At 38.6% G+C, this 21,874-nt stretch overlaps 1 protein-coding gene across 5 annotated transcripts in view; it reads left to right on the forward strand.

Moving 5' to 3' along the window:
• Positions 1-21,874, forward strand: part of ASH1L (ASH1 like histone lysine methyltransferase) — a 234,754-nt gene that overhangs the window by 82,860 nt on the left and 130,020 nt on the right. For all 5 annotated transcript variants that reach the window (XM_030824301.1, XM_030824299.1, XM_030824300.1 and 2 more), the window contains one exon: positions 1,965-6,528. In XM_030824301.1, coding sequence (XP_030680161.1) covers positions 1,965-6,528 — 4,564 coding nt within the window. The remainder of the gene's footprint in view (positions 1-1,964; positions 6,529-21,874) is intronic.

The raw sequence follows: 21,874 nt of genomic DNA on the forward strand, positions 1-21,874 counted from the left end.
CCAGGTTCAAGCGGTTCTTCTGCCTCAGCCTCCCGAGTAGCTGAGATAACAGGCATGTGCCACCATCCCCAGCTAATTTTTGTATTTTTAGTAGAGGTGGGGTTTCACCATGTTAGCCAGGCTGGTCTCGAACTCCTGACCTCAGGCGATCTGCCCACCTCAGCCTCCCAAAGTGCTGGGATTACAGGTGTGAGCCACCATGCCCAGCCTGTTGCTTTTAATATTTGGAGGTTTGGGATGCTTTCCTTTATTATATATAACTTTGTTTCATAACTATGTAAAACACTTCCAAACTAAAAACCATAAAGTTAGATGCATAGAGGTCTAGCTTCTAGCCCTGTTTACTTTCCCATAAGTCACCATTTTCGCTAATCTTTGGTTCATTCCATTTTTAAATATAATCGATAGGCATATATATATTTATATTCTTTGTCCCCATTTTCTTATACAGAAGGTATATTATATGTATAAGGCATAGCATAGGATATTATAACCATTGTTCTCCACCTTGCTTTTTTTCATTTAATAATATATCCTGGAAATCACTCCATAGCACTATAGTGATATCTCTTCCTACTCCTCCTACTTTTGTTTTTGTTGACAATTTCTCAGTATTCCATTGTACAGATGTACCTTATTCAGCCAGTTTCCTGTAGATAATTGTTTGGATTTTTTTAGGGTTTTTTTTTAAATATTAAAATAGTGGTGCATTTTGGACCCTTGTGCAGACATTATATTTTTAAGAGTATATCTTGGGTAGACCCTCAAAGTAGGATTTCTGGGTCAAAGGATGTAGTTAAATGCATATGGAATTTTTCTAGTTTATAACTAGATTGTAGCATTTTCCATGCAGTACATTTTCATACATGCTTGAATTTGGTTTTATGTTTTCTATCCTGTTTCATTGGTTTGTTTGTCTTTTCGTTTGTCACTTCTGTACTGTTTCAATGATTGGGGCTTTGAAAAATGATATTTGGTATGGTTATTACCTGGCTTTTCTACATTTTAGGTTTTTCTAGCTATTCTTGCATATCTGTTTTCCCCATTGACTATTATAATCAATTTTTCTAAATGCCAAAGAAATCTGTTGGTATTTTTATTGAGATTGCATTAAATTTATAAATTTGCTTAGGGAAAATTGTCGTCTTTATGTCTTCCTATCTACAAACACAGTATAACTTTACATTTGTTCAGTTCTTTCATGAGTATTTTATAGTTAGGAAGAACTCTTTAGTGGTTATCCAAAAGTAAAACAGACTATTGTGTGAAGTAGTGAATTCACTTCTAGAGTATATAGTGAGGATTCATGAATTAGACAGCAGTTTACGGTAAATGACTTAAATGTTACTTCCCACTCTAAGATTTTATATAAAAACACATTCTGAATAAAATATGAATTTTTAAATTGTCTTTCCTATTCCACATTAAGAGAGAGCTCCACTGCTCACTCAAGACCGTAATTGAGAATGAGTTATAAAAGAGTAGAAGTAGGTTAGGGATTGTCTTCTACAGGTTTAGAACCATTTAAGTCAGTGAAGGAGGTAGGCAGTAAACTATTATTTTAGATGAAGACCATAGGATACTGTAGCTAAAAATAACTTTCTTTTCAAAAATGGTACCTTGATATGCTTCATTTATATTTACCCAGTCAAAAGTAAGATGAAAGTAGACTATTGATTTGCCATTTAAAAAATGTCAAAAATATCAGGGATATTTCTAAAGACCCACTAATATATAGTTTTATTGTGTTGAAAGTCAACAAAGATAATATACCGTGATAGCCTCTAGTATAGCAGCAGATGATCTAACATACTGTGACATTAGTATAATATTAGGTTTTTAAAAAACCTCTGTTGCCTATTGTATATCTGATATGTGATCCATTAGTTTGTTGGATTGTTAAGCTAAGCTAAAGTGGTATAAGGTTTACTCCCTCTTTAACTTTTTTCTTGTTCAAATTTTAGGACCCTTCAAAGTTGTACAAGAAAGCAGATGAGGTTGCAGCCATTGAATGCCAGTCTGAAGAAGTCATCCATCTTCATTCACAGGGAGAAAACAATCCTTTGTCTAAGAAGCTATCTCCAGTACACTCAGAAATGGCAGATTATATTAACGCAACACCATCTACTCTTCTTGGTAGCCGGGATCCTGATTTAAAGGACAGAGCATTACTTAATGGAGGAACTAGTGTAACAGAAAAGTTGGCACAGCTGATTGCTACCTGTCCTCCTTCCAAGTCTTCCAAGACAAAACCGAAGAAGTTAGGAACTGGCACTACAGCAGGATTGGTTAGCAAGGATTTGATCAGGAAAGCAGGTGTTGGCTCTGTAGCTGGAATAATACATAAGGACTTAATAAAAAAGCCAACCATCAGCACAGCAGTTGGATTGGTAACTAAAGATCCTGGGAAAAAGCCAGTGTTTAATGCAGCAGTAGGATTGGTCAATAAGGACTCTGTGAAAAAACTGGGAACTGGCACTACAGCTGTATTCATTAATAAAAACTTAGGCAAAAAGCCAGGAACTATCACTACAGTAGGACTGCTAAGCAAAGATTCAGGAAAGAAGCTAGGAATTGGTATTGTTCCAGGTTTAGTGAATAAAGAGTCTGGCAAGAAGTTAGGACTTGGCACTGTGGTTGGACTGGTTAATAAAGATTTGGGAAAGAAATTGGGTTCTACTGTTGGCCTAGTGGCCAAGGACTGTGCAAAGAAAATTGTAGCAAGTTCAGCAATGGGATTGGTTAATAAGGACATTGGAAAGAAACTAGTGAGTTGTCCTTTGGCAGGTCTGATCAGTAAAGATGCCATAAACCTTAAAGCCGAAGCACTGCTCCCCACTCAGGAACCACTTAAGGCTTCTTGTAGTACAAACGTCAATAATCAGGAAAGTCAGGAACTTTCTGAATCCCTGAAAGATAGTGCCACCAGCAAAACTTTTGAAAAGAATGTTGTACGGCAGAATAAAGAAAGCATATTGGAAAAGTTCTCAGTACGAAAAGAAATCATTAATTTGGAGAAAGAAATGTTTAATGAAGGAACATGCATTCAGCAAGACGGTTTCTCATCCAGTGAAAAGGGATCTTATGAAACCTCAAAGCATGAAAAGCAGCCTCCTGTATATTGCACTTCTCCAGACTTTCAAATGGGAGGTGCTTCTGATGTATCTACGGCTAAATCCCCTTTCAGTGCAGTAGGAGAAAGCAATCTCCCTTCCCCATCACCTACTGTATCTGTTAATCCTTTAACCAGAAGTCCCCCTGAAACTTCTTCACAGTTGGTTCCTAATCCATTACTTTTAAGTTCTACTACAGAACTGATCGAAGAAATTTCTGAATCTGTTGGAAAGAACCAGTTTACTTCTGAAAGTACCCACTTGAACGTTGGTCATAGGTCAGCGGGTCATAGCATAAGTATTGAATGTAAAGGGATTGATAAAGAGATAAATGATTCAAAAACTACCCATATAGATATTCCAAGAATAAGTTCTTCCCTTGGAAAAAAGCCAAGTTTGACTTCTGAATCCAGTATTCATACTATTACTCCTTCAGTTGTTAACTTCACTAGTTTATTTAGTAATAAGCCTTTTTTAAAACTGGGTGCGGTATCTGCATCAGACAAACACTGCCAAGTTGCTGAAAGCCTAAGTACTAGTTTGCAGTCCAAACCATTAAAAAAAAGAAAAGGAAGAAAACCTCGGTGGACTAAAGTGGTGGCAAGAAGCACATGCCGGTCTCCAAAAGGGCTAGAATTAGAAAGATCAGAGCTTTTTAAAAACGTTTCATGTAGCTCACTATCAAATAGTAATTCTGAGCCAGCCAAGTTTATGAAAAACATTGGACCCCCTTCATTTGTAGATCATGACTTCCTTAAACGCCGATTGCCAAAGTTGAGCAAATCCACAGCTCCATCTCTTGCTCTCTTAGCTGATAGTGAAAAACCATCTCATAAGTCTTTTACTACTCACAAACTATCCTCCAGTATGTGTGTGTCTAGTGACCTTTTGTCTGATATTTATAAGCCCAAAAGAGGAAGGCCTAAATCTAAGGAGATGCCTCAACTGGAAGGGCCACCTAAAAGGACTTTAAAAATCCCTGCTTCTAAAGTTTTTTCTTTACAGTCTAAGGAAGAACAAGAACCCCCAATTTTACAGCCAGAAATTGAAATCCCTTCCTTCAAACAAGGTCTGTCTGTGTCTCCTTTTCCAAAAAAGAGAGGCAGGCCTAAGAGGCAAATGAGGTCACCAGTCAAGATGAAGCCACCGGTACTGTCAGTGGCTCCATTTGTTGCCACTGAAAGTCCAAGCAAGCTAGAATCTGAAAGTGACAACCATAGAAGTAGCAGTGATTTCTTTGAGAGCGAGGATCAACTTCAGGATCCAGATGACCTAGATGACAGTCATAGGCCAAGTGTCTGTAGTATGAGTGACCTTGAGATGGAACCAGATAAAAAAATTACCAGGAGAAACAATGGACAATTAATGAAAACAATTATCCGCAAAATAAATAAAATGAAGACTTTAAAGAGAAAGAAACTGTTGAATCAGATTCTTTCAAGTTCTGTAGAATCAAGTAATAAAGGGAAAGTGCAATCCAAACTCCATAATACGGTATCAAGTCTTGCTGCCACATTTGGCTCTAAATTGGGCCAACAGATAAATGTCAGCAAGAAAGGAACCATTTATATAGGAAAGAGAAGAGGTCGCAAACCAAAAACTGTCTTAAATGGTATTCTTTCTGGTAGTCCTACTAGCCTTGCCGTTCTTGAGCAAACAGCTCAGCAGGCAGCTGGGTCAGCATTAGGACAGATTCTTCCCCCATTACTGCCTTCATCTGCTAGTAGTTCTGAGATTCTTCCATCACCTATTTGCTCTCAGTCTTCTGGGACTAGTGGAGGTCAGAGCCCTGTAAGTAGTGATGCAGGTTTTGTTGAACCCAGTTCAGTGCCATATTTGCATTTACACTCCAGACAGGGCAGTATGATTCAGACTCTTGCGATGAAGAAGGCCTCAAAGGGGAGGAGGCGGTTATCTCCTCCTACTTTGTTGCCAAATTCTCCTTCACACTTGAGTGAACTCACATCTCTAAAAGAAGCTACTCCTTCCCCAATCAGTGAGTCTCATAGTGATGAGACCATTCCCAGTGATAGTGGAATTGGAACAGATAATAACAGCACATCAGACAGGGCAGAGAAATTTTGTGGGCAAAAAAAGAGGAGGCATTCTTTTGAGCATGTTTCTCTGATTCCCCCTGAAACCTCTACAGTGCTAAGCAGTCTTAAAGAAAAACATAAACACAAATGTAAGCGCAGGAATCATGATTACCTCAGCTATGACAAGATGAAAAGGCAGAAACGAAAACGGAAAAAGAAATATCCCCAGCTTCGAAATAGGCAGGATCCGGACTTTATTGCAGAGCTGGAGGAACTAATAAGTCGCCTAAGTGAAATTCGGATCACCCATCGAAGTCATCATTTTATCCCCCGAGATCTTCTGCCAACTATCTTTCGAATCAACTTTAATAGTTTCTATACACATCCTTCTTTCCCCTTAGACCCTTTGCACTACATTCGAAAACCTGACTTAAAAAAGAAAAGAGGGAGACCCCCTAAGATGAGGGAGGCAATGGCTGAAATGCCTTTTATGCACAGCCTTAGTTTTCCTCTTTCTAGTACTGGATTCTATCCATCTTATGGTATGCCTTACTCTCCTTCACCCCTTACAGCTGCTCCCATAGGACTAGGTTACTATGGAAGGTATCCTCCCACTCTTTATCCACCTCCTCCATCTCCTTCTTTCACCACGCCACTTCCACCTCCTTCCTATATGCACGCTGGTCATTTACTTCTCAATCCTGCCAAATACCATAAGAAAAAGCATAAGCTACTACGACAGGAGGCCTTTCTTACAACCAGCAGGACTCCCCTCCTTTCCATGAGTACCTACCCCAGTGTTCCTCCTGAGATGGCCTATGGTTGGATGGTTGAGCACAAACACAGGCACCGTCACAAACACAGAGAACACCGTTCTTCTGAACAACCCCAGGTTTCTATGGACACTGGCTCTTCCCGATCTGTCCTGGAATCTTTGAAGCGCTATAGATTTGGAAAGGATGCTGTTGGAGAGCGATATAAACATAAGGAAAAGCACCGTTGTCACATGTCCTGCCCTCATCTCTCTCCTTCAAAAAGCTTAATAAACAGAGAGGAACAGTGGGTCCACCGAGAGCCTTCAGAATCTAATCCATTGGCCTTGGGATTGCAGACACCTTTACAGATTGACTGTTCAGAAAGTTCTCCAAGCTTATCCCTTGGAGGATTCACTCCCAACTCTGAGCCAGCCAGCAGTGATGAACATACAAACCTTTTCACAAGTGCAATAGGCAGCTGCAGAGTTTCAAACCCTAACTCCAGTGGCCGGAAGAAATTAACTGACAGCCCTGGACTCTTTTCTGCACAGGACACTTCACTAAATCGGCTTCACAGAAAGGAGTCACTGCCTTCTAATGAAAGGGCAGTACAGACTTTGGCAGGTAAGAGGGTTATTTTGTTACCTGTTGTTTGTTAAAGAAATAGGTTATTTTCCACAGGTGCCTGATAAATGTAGATGAACTTTTAATATATATATCTTTTTTTTATAAGTGTATTTTGAAATCTCAGTACTCCTTTTCCTTAGATTGAAGAAGTAAGGAATGTCTGTATTATTTTTTTGTTTTGAGAAGAGCTATTATTGTCAAAAAGAAAAAAAGAAAGAAATATACATAACTTTTGGAAACCAGGAAAAATCATTCATCTTTTTTATGTAGACAGGCTATTACACAATTTTTATAAAGACAAATGGCTCATAGATCTGTTAGTAGTATGCAGGATTTCCCACCACTCCCTGCCCCCACCACCCCAAGAGGTAAAAGGTAATGCTGGAAGGATTTTTAATGTATATTAATCCAGTAGTTGTGAATGCATCTTTGTTACAGGAAGAATATGTTATTAGTACTGTATGTCTCATAATAAAAATTCAAACAGTGGACATTTTCAGCATTGTAAAATTTAACTGAATATTCATTCAGACTTCATTTTGCAGAGTACCTTTTGATGTCTTCATAAAAGCTGCTTCAATTAGATAGAAAAAAAAGAAATCTGGAAAATGCATTTGTACATTTAGAAAGAATTGTACATCTTTTTCTCTCTTAATTGTACACCTTTTAAGAATTGAGAAGATAGAAAACAAAGAGTAAGCATTTGCCACTCGAATAAAAGAAGTTCTTTGTGAGAGATCTTAAGCCTAAGAGTTTGTAAAATAACTCTAGGAAGTCCATAAACCCTCTGATGTTGTAAGTAAAATTACGGGTATATGTGTTTGTGTATCTTTTTCAGTGATAATCTAGAAAAATTTCATCAGATTTTCCAAGTAAATTCTCTAAACCTCAGTATATTCTCTAAACCTCCTATATAATGGGATTTGTAGGGGTATTATGAAAAGTAATCACATAGTAAGCATGCAAATGTTAGTTATTATTATTATTCCCCTAAAAGATTAAAAACTTGTGCATTAGGCCAGGCTCGGTGGCTCACACCTGTAATCCCAGTGCTTTGGGAGGCCGAGGCGGGCGGATCATGAGGTCAGGAGATCGAGACCATCCTGGTTAACACGATGAAACCCGATCTCTACTTAAAATACAAAAACATTAGCCAGGCATGGTGGCGAGCGCCTGTAGTCCCAGCTACTCAGGAGGCTGAGGCGGGAGAATGGTGTGAACCCCAGAGGCGGAGCTTGCAGTAAGCCGAGATAGCACCACTGCACTTCAGCCTGGGCAACAGAGCGAGACTCCATCTTAAAAAAAACAAAAAACAAAAAAAATCTTGTGCATTAGGGAAAAGATAAACCCCTCAAATACAAAGAGTTTTTGTTCCTGATTTTCATTATTCATGAACTTTTGAAGAATTAAAACTTGGTGGGGTATCTGAGTGTTCCTTAGCTTTTAACAGTGTTTATTTATTAATTATTTTTTTATTTTGAGATGGAGTCTTGCTCTGTTGCCCAGGCTGGAGTGCAGTGGTGCAATCTCGGCACACTGCAACCTCCGCCTCCCAGGTTCAAGCGATTCACCTGCCTCAGCCTCCTGAGTAGCTGGGACTACACGTGCATGCCACCATACCCGGTTAATTTTTTGTATTTCTAGTAGAGACAGGGTTTCACCGTGTTAGCCAGGATGGTCTCAAACTCCTGACCTTGTGATCCGCCTACCTCGGCCTCCCAAAGTGCTGGGATTACAGGCTTGAGCCACTGCACCTGGCCAGCTTTTAACAATGTAAAGGGAGAAAAAGTTTTATGCCTAGGTCCATTCAACAAATAGTTTATTTAATCAATAATAGTTATTGAATATCAGGTATTTACCAGGCATTCTACTTTGTGGGCCCTTGTTATATAATAGAGAATGAGGCACACAGGTTCATTGAGTCATGGAGATTATAGTAGAGGAGGTAGATAATAAACAAAAAATCACATTACGTGTTGTTAAAATTGTGATAAGGACTGTAAAAGGGAGAGAGTACAGCATGAAGTGGGGAGCCTAACCCAGAGAAGTCTTTCCTGAGAAAGTGATCCTAAACTGAGACCTGGCAGATGTGCAGCATTTAACTGGGTAAACAGACTCATTCATTATTCATTCATTTACTGGTTCATTTATTGAATTCCTAAAACATACAGGACTGTTCTAGTCACTGGCATATAAAATAGTAAACGCCTGATATGTGACCTCATAATTTTCAGCTTAGTGAAGGAAGACAAACCGTAGAGTGATAAGCAAATAAATAATGGCTTAATTGAGAAAAATGCTATAAAGTTAATACCATAGTGTTATGATACAGATTAAAGGGCTGGCAGAGGGGGATCTAATTAGATAGTTACTAGTTATGGGTGAGGATAAAAAGTTGAGACTTAAAGGATGTGAAGCCACAGTGAAGTCCAGGCACGGTGGCTCACGCCTGTAATCTCAGAACTTTGGGAGGCTGAGGTGGCCAGGTCACTTGAGGTCAGGAGTTCGAGGCCAGCTGGCCAACACGGTGAAACCCCATCTCTACTAAAAATACAAAAATCAGCCGGGCGTGGTGGCACGTGCCTATAGTCCCAGCTACTTGGGAGGCTGAGGCAGGAGAATCCTTGAACCCAGGAGGCGGAGGTTGCAGTGAGCCCAGATCATGCCAGTGCAACAGAGTGAGACTGTATCTCAAAAAAAAAAAAAAAAAAAAAAAAGCCACAGTGAAGAACATGTTTTAAGATTCTCAGTTGGGAAGGAGTTTAGATATTGGATAAACTGAAAAAAGCTTCATCGTGGTGAGAGAGGAAATACAGAGAGAGTAGTGAGAAATGTGGCAAAAGAAGAGGCCAAACAATGTGTTAAGGATTTTGGATTTTATATTAAGAACAAAAGACAAAAGAGTATTGATTTTAGGTTTGCATTTTTAAATGATGATTTTGCCTCCTGCATGAACACTGGATGGAGAGGATAAAAGTAATTTGAAGGAAACTGGTTAATAGGCAATTGCAGTAGTCTAGATAACATGATGGTGCTTAGATTAGGTTAGTGGCAGGCTTATGTCTGAACATATGGGAGATTGGAGATAACATGCACTAAGAGAGAGAAGACTATAGGAGGAGCAGATTTAGAGGAGAACACAAGTTTTTTTTTTTTCTTTTCTTTTCAAGACAGGCTCTCACTCTGTTGCCCAGGCTGGAGTGCAGTGGCACGATCTCGGCTCACTGCAACCTCTGTTTCCTGGGCTCAAGCCATTTTCCAGCCTCAGCCTCCTGAATAGCTGGGACTACAGGTACAAGCCACCAATGCCAGACTAATTTCTTTGTATTTTTGTAGAGATGGAGGTTTCTCCATGTCGCCCAGGCTGATCTCAAACTCCTGGGCTCAAAGGGACCCTCCTACCTTGCCCTCCCAAAGTGCTGGGATTATAGGCCTGAGTCACCATTCTGAGCCACTTTTTAATACATATAGTTTGAAGTGTCTGAACATTGAAGTGGAGGGTTTGAGAAGGTTGTTGGATATCTAGTTCTCAGGCTTAGTAGAGAAGCTTGGCCTGGAGATAAGAGCATTTCCTCTGAGTATTTGAAAAATTGTGTTTGGCAATATCATTCACTAAAAAGGGCTTCTGGGTGAAATAAAAGTTAGGAACAGACTCTCAAAAATCTGTGCAACTTTATAAGCAGAGCACCAAGAAAAATAATAATTTTCAAAAATAGCAGTTAAAAAGACATACTAGACCAGGCACGATGGCTCATGCCTGTAATCCCAGCACTTTGGGAGACCGAGGCAGGCAGATCACCTGAGGTCAGGAGTTCGAAACCAGCCTGGCCAACATGGCGAAACCTGTCTCTACGAAAATAAAAAAATTAGCCAGCAGTGTTGGTATGCGCCTGTAGTCTCAGCTACTCGGGAGGCTGAGGCAGGAGAATCCCTTGAACCTGGAAGGTAGAGGTTGCAGTGAGCCGAAATTGTGCCACTGCACTCCAGCCTGGATGACAGTGTGAGACTCTGTCTCAAAAAAATATATATATATTGTTAAGACTAAATGTTTTAATAAATAAAGAGGCCGGGAATGGTGGCTAATGCCTGTAATCTCAACACTTTGAGAGGTGAGGTTGAAGTATCACTTGAGCCCAGGAGTTCAAGACCAGCCTGGGCAACATAGGAGCCTCCCATCTCTACAGAAAAATGTTTTTTAAGTTAGCTGGGCCTGATGGCATGCGCCTATAGTCCTGGCTACTCAGGAGGCTGTGGTAAGATGATCACTTGAGCCCGGGAGTTCAAGGCTGCTACTGTAAGCTGTGATCGTGCCACTTCACTCCAGCCTGGGCTGGCAGAGTGATACTCTGTCTCAAAAAAAAAAAAAAAAAAAAAAAAAAAATAGAAATACTACAATAAATATAGGCATTAACCTTCCAGGAAAAGATGAAGGTAGCTTGTAGGGATATAAAGAAGGGTTGAAGCTGCTTAACTGTAGGCATAGAAGGATGTCATTGGTAGATAAATGTAGCAATGCCAGACATAGCTGATTCTAGTGTATTGTACCTGTTTGTTTCTTTTGTACAAACATTGAGAGAAGCCACACAATAAAAACACTTGCAGAAAAGTCTGTTGCCAGTAGGAGCCAAGAGGAAGAATGTGAATGGATGTACATTTTGAACAGAACTACATTGCTTATGGCTTTCTTCATTTAGTTTGTGTTAGTGTACTCTTCGTTTAGCTGCTAGTTTTGTCCTGCAAAATATTTATGTGCTTTAAAAGTCGTGTATTAACCAATACAACTTCCATATTCTGGTATCATTCTTGTATTTAGCAATGATACAAGAGCTATTTAACTATACAGAAACACATACAATAACAAAACATACTGTATACCTTTATGAATTTTTATATGTATAATCATGAGAGTAATGATATTTTCCTTGGGAGAGAATAGGGAGTGAAAAACAAACAGCCTTGGGTAGCTCTGAGGAACTGCAGTATTTAAAGTAGTGCTTAAAAAACTGTCAGCTTTTGGCCCACATGTGATTCTTTGTGATGATCTCTACACTTTTTAAAAAATTGCTCATATTAAAAAATCTAGAAATTTTACATAAAAATGTGGAATTCTGCTTCTCAGAAAAATCAGAACATCTGGCAACAATTAGTCCACATTTCGTGGATAGTAGTGGGGCTCAGTATTGGCAGGGCCCTTTTCATTGCTGCTTGTATTCTTTTGTTTGCCACAGTCCTCACTGTTTTCTGTTGTGTGTTGTATCTGACCCTCTTCAGCTATTTAAAGAGGGAACTTTTGGATTTGAGATCCCTAATTTCAGAGTCATGAGAAGGAGATTATAAAGGATGAGTAAATCGAGGTGAAGGTGATACGAGATGACAGGTTAAGAAGTTGAACGTATCATCTACGTGGACATTGAAATTACCCAAGAGGACAGTTACAGGAGTTGGGGTGAAAATGGTGGATGTGAACCTGGTTTCAGGGTCCTTGGGGAATGAGAAAGATAGCAGGGAAGTTTACGCAAAAGTATCTGTGTTAAGTACGAATTTGTCTTTTTAAAAATTTCCTTCTTTATTTAATTATTTGAGATGGAGTCTCTCTCTGTCATCCAGGCTAGAGTTCAGTGGCGTAATCTAGGCTCACTGCAAAACCCGCCTTCTGGGTTCAAGCTATTCTCCTGCCTCAGCCTCCAAGTAGCTGGGATTGCAGAAGTGCACCACCACACTTGGCTAATTTTTGAATTTTTTGTAGAGTCGGGGTTTCACTATATTGGCCAGGCTAGTCTCAAACTCCTGACCTCAAGAGAACCACCTGTCTCAGCCTCCCAGAGTACTGGGATTACAGGTGTGAGCCACTGCACTTGGCTTTTTTTCTTCTTTATAAAATAACATACAGAAACCACTAAGACCTCTCTGAAGTCACTGCTCTGACACTAGTTCTCTATCACCAATTGGATGTTGTACAATTTAGTTCAATTCTGAATACAAATTACCTGAAGCTAGTGAAGACCTCAAGTTAAGAGCAAAGTTCATCATGAGACTGCAGATGCCAGTCACAAATTTTGGTGTTCCTGAGACATCCATACTTCTGCCTGGCCTGCTAAAAATTTGCAACTTCCTGCAACCCCCTCAATTTTGGTAACTTGTTAAGAGGACTCACAGAACTTGTGAAAGCACTATAGTATGATTACAGTTTTGTTACAAAGGATGCAGATCAAGAACAACTAGTTGAAGAGATACATAGAGCAGTGTTTGGTGCAAGAAGGGTCCACAGACCTCCATGCCCTTCCCCTTGTGGAATCTGGGCACATTGCCCTCCCAGCACATCACTGTATTCACCAACCTGGAAGCTCCACTGAACCTCAGTGTCCAGAGTTTTTATTGGGGCTCTGTTAGGTAGGCTGGATTGATTAGATCATTGGCCATGTTTTTTAACTCAATCTTCAGTTCTCCACTCCCTTGAGGTTGGGGTGACCCAAAGTTTCAGATCTTTAATTATGTGATTTGGTCTTTCTGGTCACCAGCCCTCATCTTGAAGTTACCTCAGGCTTTCATCTCACTGGCATAACAGAGACATTCCTATCACTTGGGTAATTACAAGGGTTTTTGAAACTCTGTGCCAGGAACCAGGGACAAAGACCAGCTGTATTCTTTATTTATCATAAGTCTAAATTCTTTTGTTAATTGCTTCTATCTTGGAATCTCTCCATCTTCTTCACAATTACTCTTGATAACTACATGGAGATGTGACTTGATTTTCTAATAGAAACTTAGTATACATTTTTCAGGTAGATGTGAAAATAGGTTTAGCTGTCAACAAAAACCGGTCGAGGAAAAATTTTTAGTTAAGCAAAATACTAAATAAAAATATTAATTCAGGCTCAGATATCTTTTGTTTTGATCCCTTTGAAAGTCAGAACTGGTTTTGTTTAGGAGTATTTTATGTATTTGATTTTTGTTCTTAACTATTCCCTTATGATGGTAGCTGTTCTTTCAGCAAACAGTTATTTTGTGCCTATTGTGTGCCAGGAGAAGGAACATGCTGTTAATTCCAGCACTTTGGGAGGCTGAGGTGGGTGGGCCACTTGAGGTCAGGAGTTCGAGATCAGCCTGGCCAACATGGTAAAACTCTGCCTCTACTAAAAATACAAAAATTAGCCAGGCATGGTGGCACATGCCTGTAGTCCCACCTACTCGGGAGGCTGAGGTGCAAGAATAACTTGAACCCAGGAGGCGGAGGTTGTAGCGAGCCGAGATCGCACCATTGCACTCTGGCCTAGGCAACAGAGCGAGACTCTGTCTCAAAAAAAAAAGATAATTTCTGCCTTAAAGTTGATTTATAGTTTAGACATGTATATGAATAGTTATTGACAGTTTTTTTGTTGTTGTTGTTGTTTTTATTTATTTTTTATTTTTTGAGACAGTCTCACTTTGTCGGCCAGGCTGGAGTGCAGTGGCACAGTCTCGGCTTACTGCAACCTCCGCCTCCCAGGCTCAAGCAATTCTCCTGCCTCAGCCTCCTGAGTAGCTGGGATTACAGGCGTGTGCCACCATGCCCGGCTAATTTTTGTATTTTTAGTAGAGATGGGGTTTCACCATGTTGGCCAGGCTGGTCTCGAACTCCTGACCTAAGGTGATCCACCCACCTCAGCTTCCCAAAGTGCTGGGATTACGGATGTGAGCCACTGTACACAGCCTGACAGTTCTTAATATTGAGATATTCACAAGGCATTTTGGGGAGCAGAGAAGTGAGGGACTGACTTAAAAGGGCTTGGGAAGGAGGGAGTTTTGAATTAGCAGCGAAGAATAAGGTGTGACAGGTGTTTCTTACACTAGATATCAGCTTTGCAAGGGCATGGGGATGTGTTACTGTGCTTAGTTAAGTGTTAATGGTTTGATATGGGACCCAAGAGATGGTACTGGAAAGATAGGCAGATCATAAAGTCCTCGTTTATATGAGACTCCCAAGAGTGTAGAGTTTACTTTTAAGGTATGAGAAGTTAAGGGTTTTAAGATAGGGAATAATTTGTTGAGATTACATTGATAGCAATGTGATAGATGGATTAGTGAAAGCAGATCAGGTAGATCAGTTTGGAAACTGCTACCACAAAATATTATGAGGCTCTGAGCTAAGGTAGAGATGATATGATTAAGTGAAATGAGGTATGCAAAAGGATAAGGTTGGACATAGGTAATAGATTTGGATTTCAAGCCTGTTTTGTAGGACAGATGGATCTGTAGCTCAAAGGAGAGGTAAAACCTGAAGATAATTATAGATACTTTATTATTAAGGCTATGAGAAGGAATGACAATATTTATGGTGAATAATATTTATGGTGAATACAGTGTGTTTCTCTAAAGAGAGGTCAAACCTGAAGATAATTTTAGACGCATGACTATTAAGGCCATGAGAAGGAATAACAATATTTATGGTGAATTCAGTGGGTTTCTTAAGTGAATTTATAGTCAAGAGTGTCAAGTGGCTGGACGCGGTGGCTCAAGCCTGTAATCCCAGAACTTTGGGAGGCTGAGGCGGGCAGATCACCTGAGGGCGGGAGTTCAAGGCCAGCCTTACCAACATGAAGAAACCCCATCTCTACTAAAAATACAAATAATAGCCGGGCATGGTGGCACGCACCTATAATCCCAGCTATTCAGGAGGCTGAGGCAGGAGAATTGCTTGAACCTGGGAGGTGGAGGTTGCAGTGAGCCGAGATCACGCCATTGCACTCCAGCCTGGGCAACAAGAGAGAAACTCTGTCTCAAAAAATAATAATAATAATAATTAAAAAAAAGAGTGTCAAGTGTTATGGGAGGTTGGTTAGGTAAGTACTGAAAGTAGATGATTGGCTTTGGCAGTTTGTCTTGTGTCTGAGAGCCATTTGTATAGTGGCAAATGTTAGATTTCTGGAGGCTGAGGAATGGAAGTTAGGAAATGCAGACAATTAAAATTCTTACACCTTTACATTTTGCTATTTTTTCCTCAGTGTTTTGTAGCACTTCTGACTGGTTTATTATTTGCTTTTTCCTTACAATGACATTGTTATTCTATAGCATTCTGTTGAAGATGTAATTACATTTTCTTAATCTGTGATGTCAGGTTGCTTTTTGAAGTATAAAGGTTTAGTTACATATGATATGTATAGTTACATATGATTTTTAATTGATCTTCTCAGTCTTCAGTTGATTTTTTCCATATATAAATTTAAGGTAGATTCATTTTACATTTGGTATCGTTAAAATGCTCCAAAAACTACCTACTGTATAATAGGTATTACAATATTGTTGATCACCTTCAGGACATTATTATCCTGAAATGTCTCCCAGTGGTCCAAGCTGGGACAGTTTGAGCAACAAAATAAATATGAGAGTATTGGATTATAACCTAAAAAATAAAGTCAATATCTATAAATCCATGTTGATATAAATAAATGATTGACTAAATAAATACTTGGCAGAAAAGAAGCAAATCTTCCTTACAGAAAAATTCCAAATAATATATGTAGATCACCACTTTCGGGAGGTAGAACTTAATTTCCCTCTTCTTGAATATGGGCTGGACTGCTGACTTTTAAAGAACAGGGTATGAAGAGAGAAAAGCAGTGACTTTACAGTGAAGAGGCCTGGCAGACAGCACCTTAACCAAGTTCAAGGTTAACTTCACCAATGATAAGGCATGGTGATACCATGTACTCTCTGATAGAATGTGTTAAGTCTAAGCAGAAAAAAAAAAAAATAATAATAATAATGAAGGGCATTCTACAAATACCTGACTAGTACTAAAAAGTATCAAGGACCTAAAAAAACAAAGTCTGAGAAGCTTTTACAGAACAGAGAAGACCAAGGAGACATGACAATTAAATGCAATGTGATATCCCAGATTGACAGTGAAAAAAGGACATGAGTGGAAAAAAATTGGCGAAATCTAAACAAAGTCTGGAATTTTGTTAATAGTATTATTCCAATATTAATTTCTTGGTGGTGACAAATATACTGTAGTTATGTAAGATGTTAACACTGGGGGATGTTGGGTAAAGGACAATCTTTGTAACTTTTATGTAAATCTAAATTTATTCCAGAATAAGTTTTTTTTAATACAGCAGAATACAAATTGTTAAGTAAAACATATCTCAAACTGATAATTGATGAAAAAAGAAAGGTTATTTACTATTTGTATTGAGTGGATTCATCATAAGTGTTGGTTGGGGGTAAAACAGGCATATTTGATAAATCATGTTAATATAAATTTCAGGAAAAATAAATGAAACCGGATTAGGGACACTGGCATGTGTAGCTTGGACCAACGCATTTAACCTTTCTCTCCTTGTTTCAAAAATGGGGAATCAAACTGACTTATCACTTTGAGCATTTTTAAAGTAAACAAGTATATTCACTGTAAAATTAAATCATATGAAGCCTTAAAAGGAGTAACAGCTATAATCACTTTTATAAATTAAGTGCATGTGGTAGTTAGCTTATTTTTCTAACTTATATGCTGTTCTGTACTGTATAGACTAACAGCTACAAAATCAGGTTGATGCAAGTGAAATTACAGTAAAATTACACACTTAAGTAAGGCCAGGTTTCCTGGTTTCTCCCAGTCATGATAGTGATTCCATTTAATTTATGTATGTATGTTAGGTAGACATGAAATAGGTCTCATGGGCAAGAGTTTCTGACCTGGAATGTCGGTTATTTCATCCCTGTGTTTCAGCATATGTGACTCATGGCCGGCTGCACATGACAGAACTTACAAACCTGGATTCTAAAATTGGCAGAGCAGTAGAATGGAGTATTTTCATTTAGCATTTATAGCTTACAAGTCATAGAACAAGCAGACAATGGAACATTATTGTAAATGATTTACTACATATAAATTATATACATTATTTAGTGCATTCGGTGATGATGAATATTTTGTCCTCCAAGAATAAGTGAGGATTAAACCTTTTTTTTGGAAAAAGTATATTCACTGTACAAGCATATAGATGGAAGCAAAGAATACTGAGTTCTGTTTTCTCTTTAACCGAAGAGCATAAGCTTTGATCAGAATATACTGATTTCAAACGATTTCTCTAGTGCTGTTTATAAGACACACCTATGCAACAGTTAGAAGGAATAAGTTCAAATGTTCAGTAGCAGGGTGGGGTGACTATAGGTGACAGCACAATATTGTGTTTTTCAAAAATAACTAGAAGAGAGGACTTGAAATGTTCCTGACACATAGAAGTCATAAATACGCAAGGTGATGGATACCCAAAATACTCTGACCTGATTCTTTCACATTCTATGTGTGTAACAAAATATCACATGTACCCTGTAAATATGTACAACTATTATGTATCAATTTTAAAAAGATGGTAGAAAAAAGATATGCCTATAAAGGCAGTGTGAACCTACAGAGATGAAAGCAGAAAATTGTTTGTGGTGTGGTTAGTGCAGTTATGGGAATTTCCAGAAGAATTCCATTTCAGTGAATGATGTCATTTGGGCATTATGAAAAATAGCCTAGTTAGAGAAAAACACAGAGGTTTTTTTTTTTTTTTTTTTTTTTTTTTTTGAGACGGGGTCTCACTCTGTCGCCCAGGCTGGAGTACAGTGGTGCTATCTTGGCTCACTGCAAGTTCCGCCTCCCAGGTTCATGCCATTCTCCTGCCTCAGCCTCCCAAGTAGCTGACACTACAGGTGCCCGCCACCACGCCTGGCTAATTTTTTGTATTTTTAGTAGAGACGGGGTTTCACCGTGTTAGCCAAGATGGTCTCGATCTCCTGACCTCGTGATCCGCCTGCCTCAGCCTCCCAAAGTGCTGGGATTATAGACATGAGCCACAGCGCCCAGCCAAAACAGACTTTTTAGCTTAAAAATCGCCAGAACAGGCTCTGAGTCGTACTCTCTTGTAGTGCATTTAGTTGGTGCATGGGATAAAATGTATTGCTTTCTGTATTTCCCACAATTGAAAACAGCTGTTTTTATTATGGACCCAGCTTTTACCTTAGCATTCAGCTCATTCACAAGAAGGTTCCAAGGCGGCTATCAGCTGTGAACCATACCAAAGGATTCAGAACTTGAATCTGGGAACAAAAAAAATCTTGATCAGAAGTTCTCAAATAGTTTGGAATTTTATGTTCATATTCCTTTTTTTATTACAACCAATTTTGGTTCAGTCGTTGTTTAACACACATTCCCAAATAGCTTTGACTTATAAATAATGAAAGAAGAGAGAGGAATCTTTTTTAAAACTAAACTTTTGTAACAATTTAATTTTGGTGGGAAGGAACAATTTCAGTGTTAGAAACTTTTAAAATAAATTATTTTAAAATTGATAATATCTTAGAACTGACTACTGCATAGCATTCGTCCAAATTAGCATACTTAATTTATTTTTCCATAATTCACCCAAAGATATTTCTAACATTGCAAACATCAAACATTCCACTCATATAAATGATTTCTTAATCATTTGTGTCTTTAGTGTTGATCTCCAGAGTGTGACTAAAATTCATATTATATTAAGTTATAAAAGCTTTAATAGTGAACTTAGGCTAAAGAAACATATGTTTTGTCCAACCAACTATTGATTTAATTCACTGTATTTTTTTTTGCTAATTTGTATTTGGCACCAGGGAAATTCCTTGTTTTTCTAGGCTAGGATGCTCAGGGCTTCAATGAGTAGTTAGTTGAATCTTTATTCTCATGATTTCTTTGGGATGCCTCCGCCACTGCAGACATTATTATCAGTGAGAATTTTATCTATTCTGCTATCTTTGCCTGTTTTACTGTCTTCACACCCAGGCATCTGTAAAAGTAGCATTACTTATATATCTTTGGTTTGTTTTAGTTCCTCCAATGGAAATGTCAATCAAGATTTTTTGTGGCAAATCAATTTGAAAACAGGTTCTTGGTTTCTGCTCATTTTGTGTTTATTTTAAAGATTTTCGTAATCTTATTTCTTTATGATCCAGTTATGTTCTTTTTTTAGTTTTTCAACTTTCTGACAGTTTGTATCCCTGATTTCATCTTACAGTTTTGCTGTAAAAGTACTACCTTTCCCCTCTTGTTTAAATTGACAAAAATGTTTCTGTAAATCCTGTCTTTATCTTCAAAAGTTCATCAAATACTGGCCAAATAAAATCCAGAGTCTATAATTAAAATCACTTCGAAGGTTCCTTGACATTTGCAAGTTTGGTTTTAATTCTTAATTTTCTCTGTATTATTCCAATTTATGATATTCTCTTTTTCTGTCTTCCTCCTTACTAGTAGTCTGCCTTATTTACATGAGGGCCTTTATTTCCAGCTGAAGAAAAAGTATTTCCCTTAATAATCTGCTTATATTTATTCTGAAATCCAATTTTATTTAGGTACTTTTTTTTTTTTTTTTGCAGCTTGCCTGTAATTTCTACTTCCTGCATTTATGTGTTTAGAATTTCTAAACATATTCTGAAGTTGTCATCATCTGAGTGATGAGACACACAGTGGTGGTCTACCCAGTAATATTGTGAACTAAGGAACTCCTATTTGTAGTCTTTATTCACCTCTGAAGTACTTATTCTGCTTTATAGTATTTTGAAATGAAAAATGATAGGAACTCTTTGATACCTACAATTGTGTTCTCTGTGTGTATAGTTTGAGGAAGTGTCAGATTTTCTTGAACTAGAATTCGTATAAACCTCTTGTCCTTTGTGGAGTGGGGAGCCTCCACACATCCTTCCAGGCAGATCTAAAATGGCCACTCTTGAGACATGAGCAAACATTTGTCACATGATGGAGACAGCGAGGAAAAGAGCTAAGTAGGGGAAGCAGAAACTACTTTCTCCCTTGGGAAAAAACTGAGCAGAAAGCCAGACATCTTCTGGTTCTGACTCATCTCTTGGGCATACTCTGCAAAAGCTATGGCAAAGAGTCAGTGAATTAGCAGATTCACTCAGAGTAACTTTTTCCTACCCTGCAAGTACCTACCAGCCCTGGAGGTGCCTGTATGACTACTACTTCTTAATTGGATTTAGTCTATGTTTAAGGTAAATGCTTGATGTTAATAGGTTAGTTCCAGCTCCCTACTGGGTATAACTCATGCTCTTCTTTATTATTATTATTATTATTATTATTATTATTATTATTAAGGCAAGGGTCTCACTGTCGCCCAGGATGGAGTGCAGTGGTGCGACCACAGCTCACTGAAGCCTCTACCTCCTGGGCTCAAGCGATCTTCCCACCTCAGCTTCCCAAGTAACTGGGACTACAGGTATGCACCACCATGCCCAGCTAATTTTTATTTTTATTTTTGTAAAGACTGAGTTTCGCCGTGTTGCCCAGGCTAGTCTTGAACTCCTGAACTCAAGCAACCTGGCTACCTCGGCCTAGCAAAGTGCTGGGATTACAGGCATGAGCCCCCGCACCTGCCTATGTAAAAATTCCGTGATAAACCTAAGGACTCAATTAACATATGATAGTCACTAATATTTATAAAACATTTTGAATTTTATAAAATTATTTTTGGATTACATTATCTCATTTTGGGACTCACAACAGTGCTGTAACTTAGCTTTATTAAACCAAAGTCCAGGCACATTTATTTCTGTAGATTCTCTCTAGTTTAATTTGTAGCAGAGCCAGGATACATAAGTGATAGCATCACTTTCCAGTCTTAAACTTGGTTGCTTTGTATCTTTAAGTAATGTTTTTTCAGTTATCCTCATCTTCTTACTGCCTCTCTGAGCACTGCTTTTAAATGAAATAAGATGCTAGAGCTGATGATTACCAAGCGATAGAGATCTGTATCTCAAGGATACAACTTTATTCTTTTTAAATATGTAATATTGTTAAGAATAGCTCTGCTCCGTATGAACAGGGAATTCAAACTTTTAAAAATGAAAAATGAGAACCTTCCTGAATGAAATTTTACTCAAATCTCCTATTAAATCCTAAGAATAGGCTGCTGGCTTCCATTACTTTCAGGAAATGAAAAATGGCTCAGAAGCTAAGTGAGCTAAGTAAGCCATCTCTCTCTCAATTGTTTCAGTTTCTCAGGAATTGCTGTACAATGCTGCCAATAATGATCTCCATGGATCTGACCCCCATTCCATCTCCCACTGCCTCTGAAGCTCCAGATGTCACCAAAAGAAGGAGCTTTGAAGAAAGTGCCTGTAGCCTCTTTTTACCCTGAGGTGGGTGAGGCCAGGCAGGGTGATTCTCAGGATATCCTGATGATCAAAGGTACAGTTGAAGCCTTCATCAAGACTTTCTTGAAGATGACCAAGAAATTCAGGAAACACTACCAAATAGCCTAAGAACTGAAGATGGAGCTCAAGAATGGATGGCACAAGTGCCACCTAAAATGTAATGCATGATGAT

Source organism: Nomascus leucogenys, chromosome 12, assembly GCF_006542625.1.
Source record: "Nomascus leucogenys isolate Asia chromosome 12, Asia_NLE_v1, whole genome shotgun sequence".
NCBI lineage: Eukaryota > Metazoa > Chordata > Mammalia > Primates > Hylobatidae > Nomascus > Nomascus leucogenys.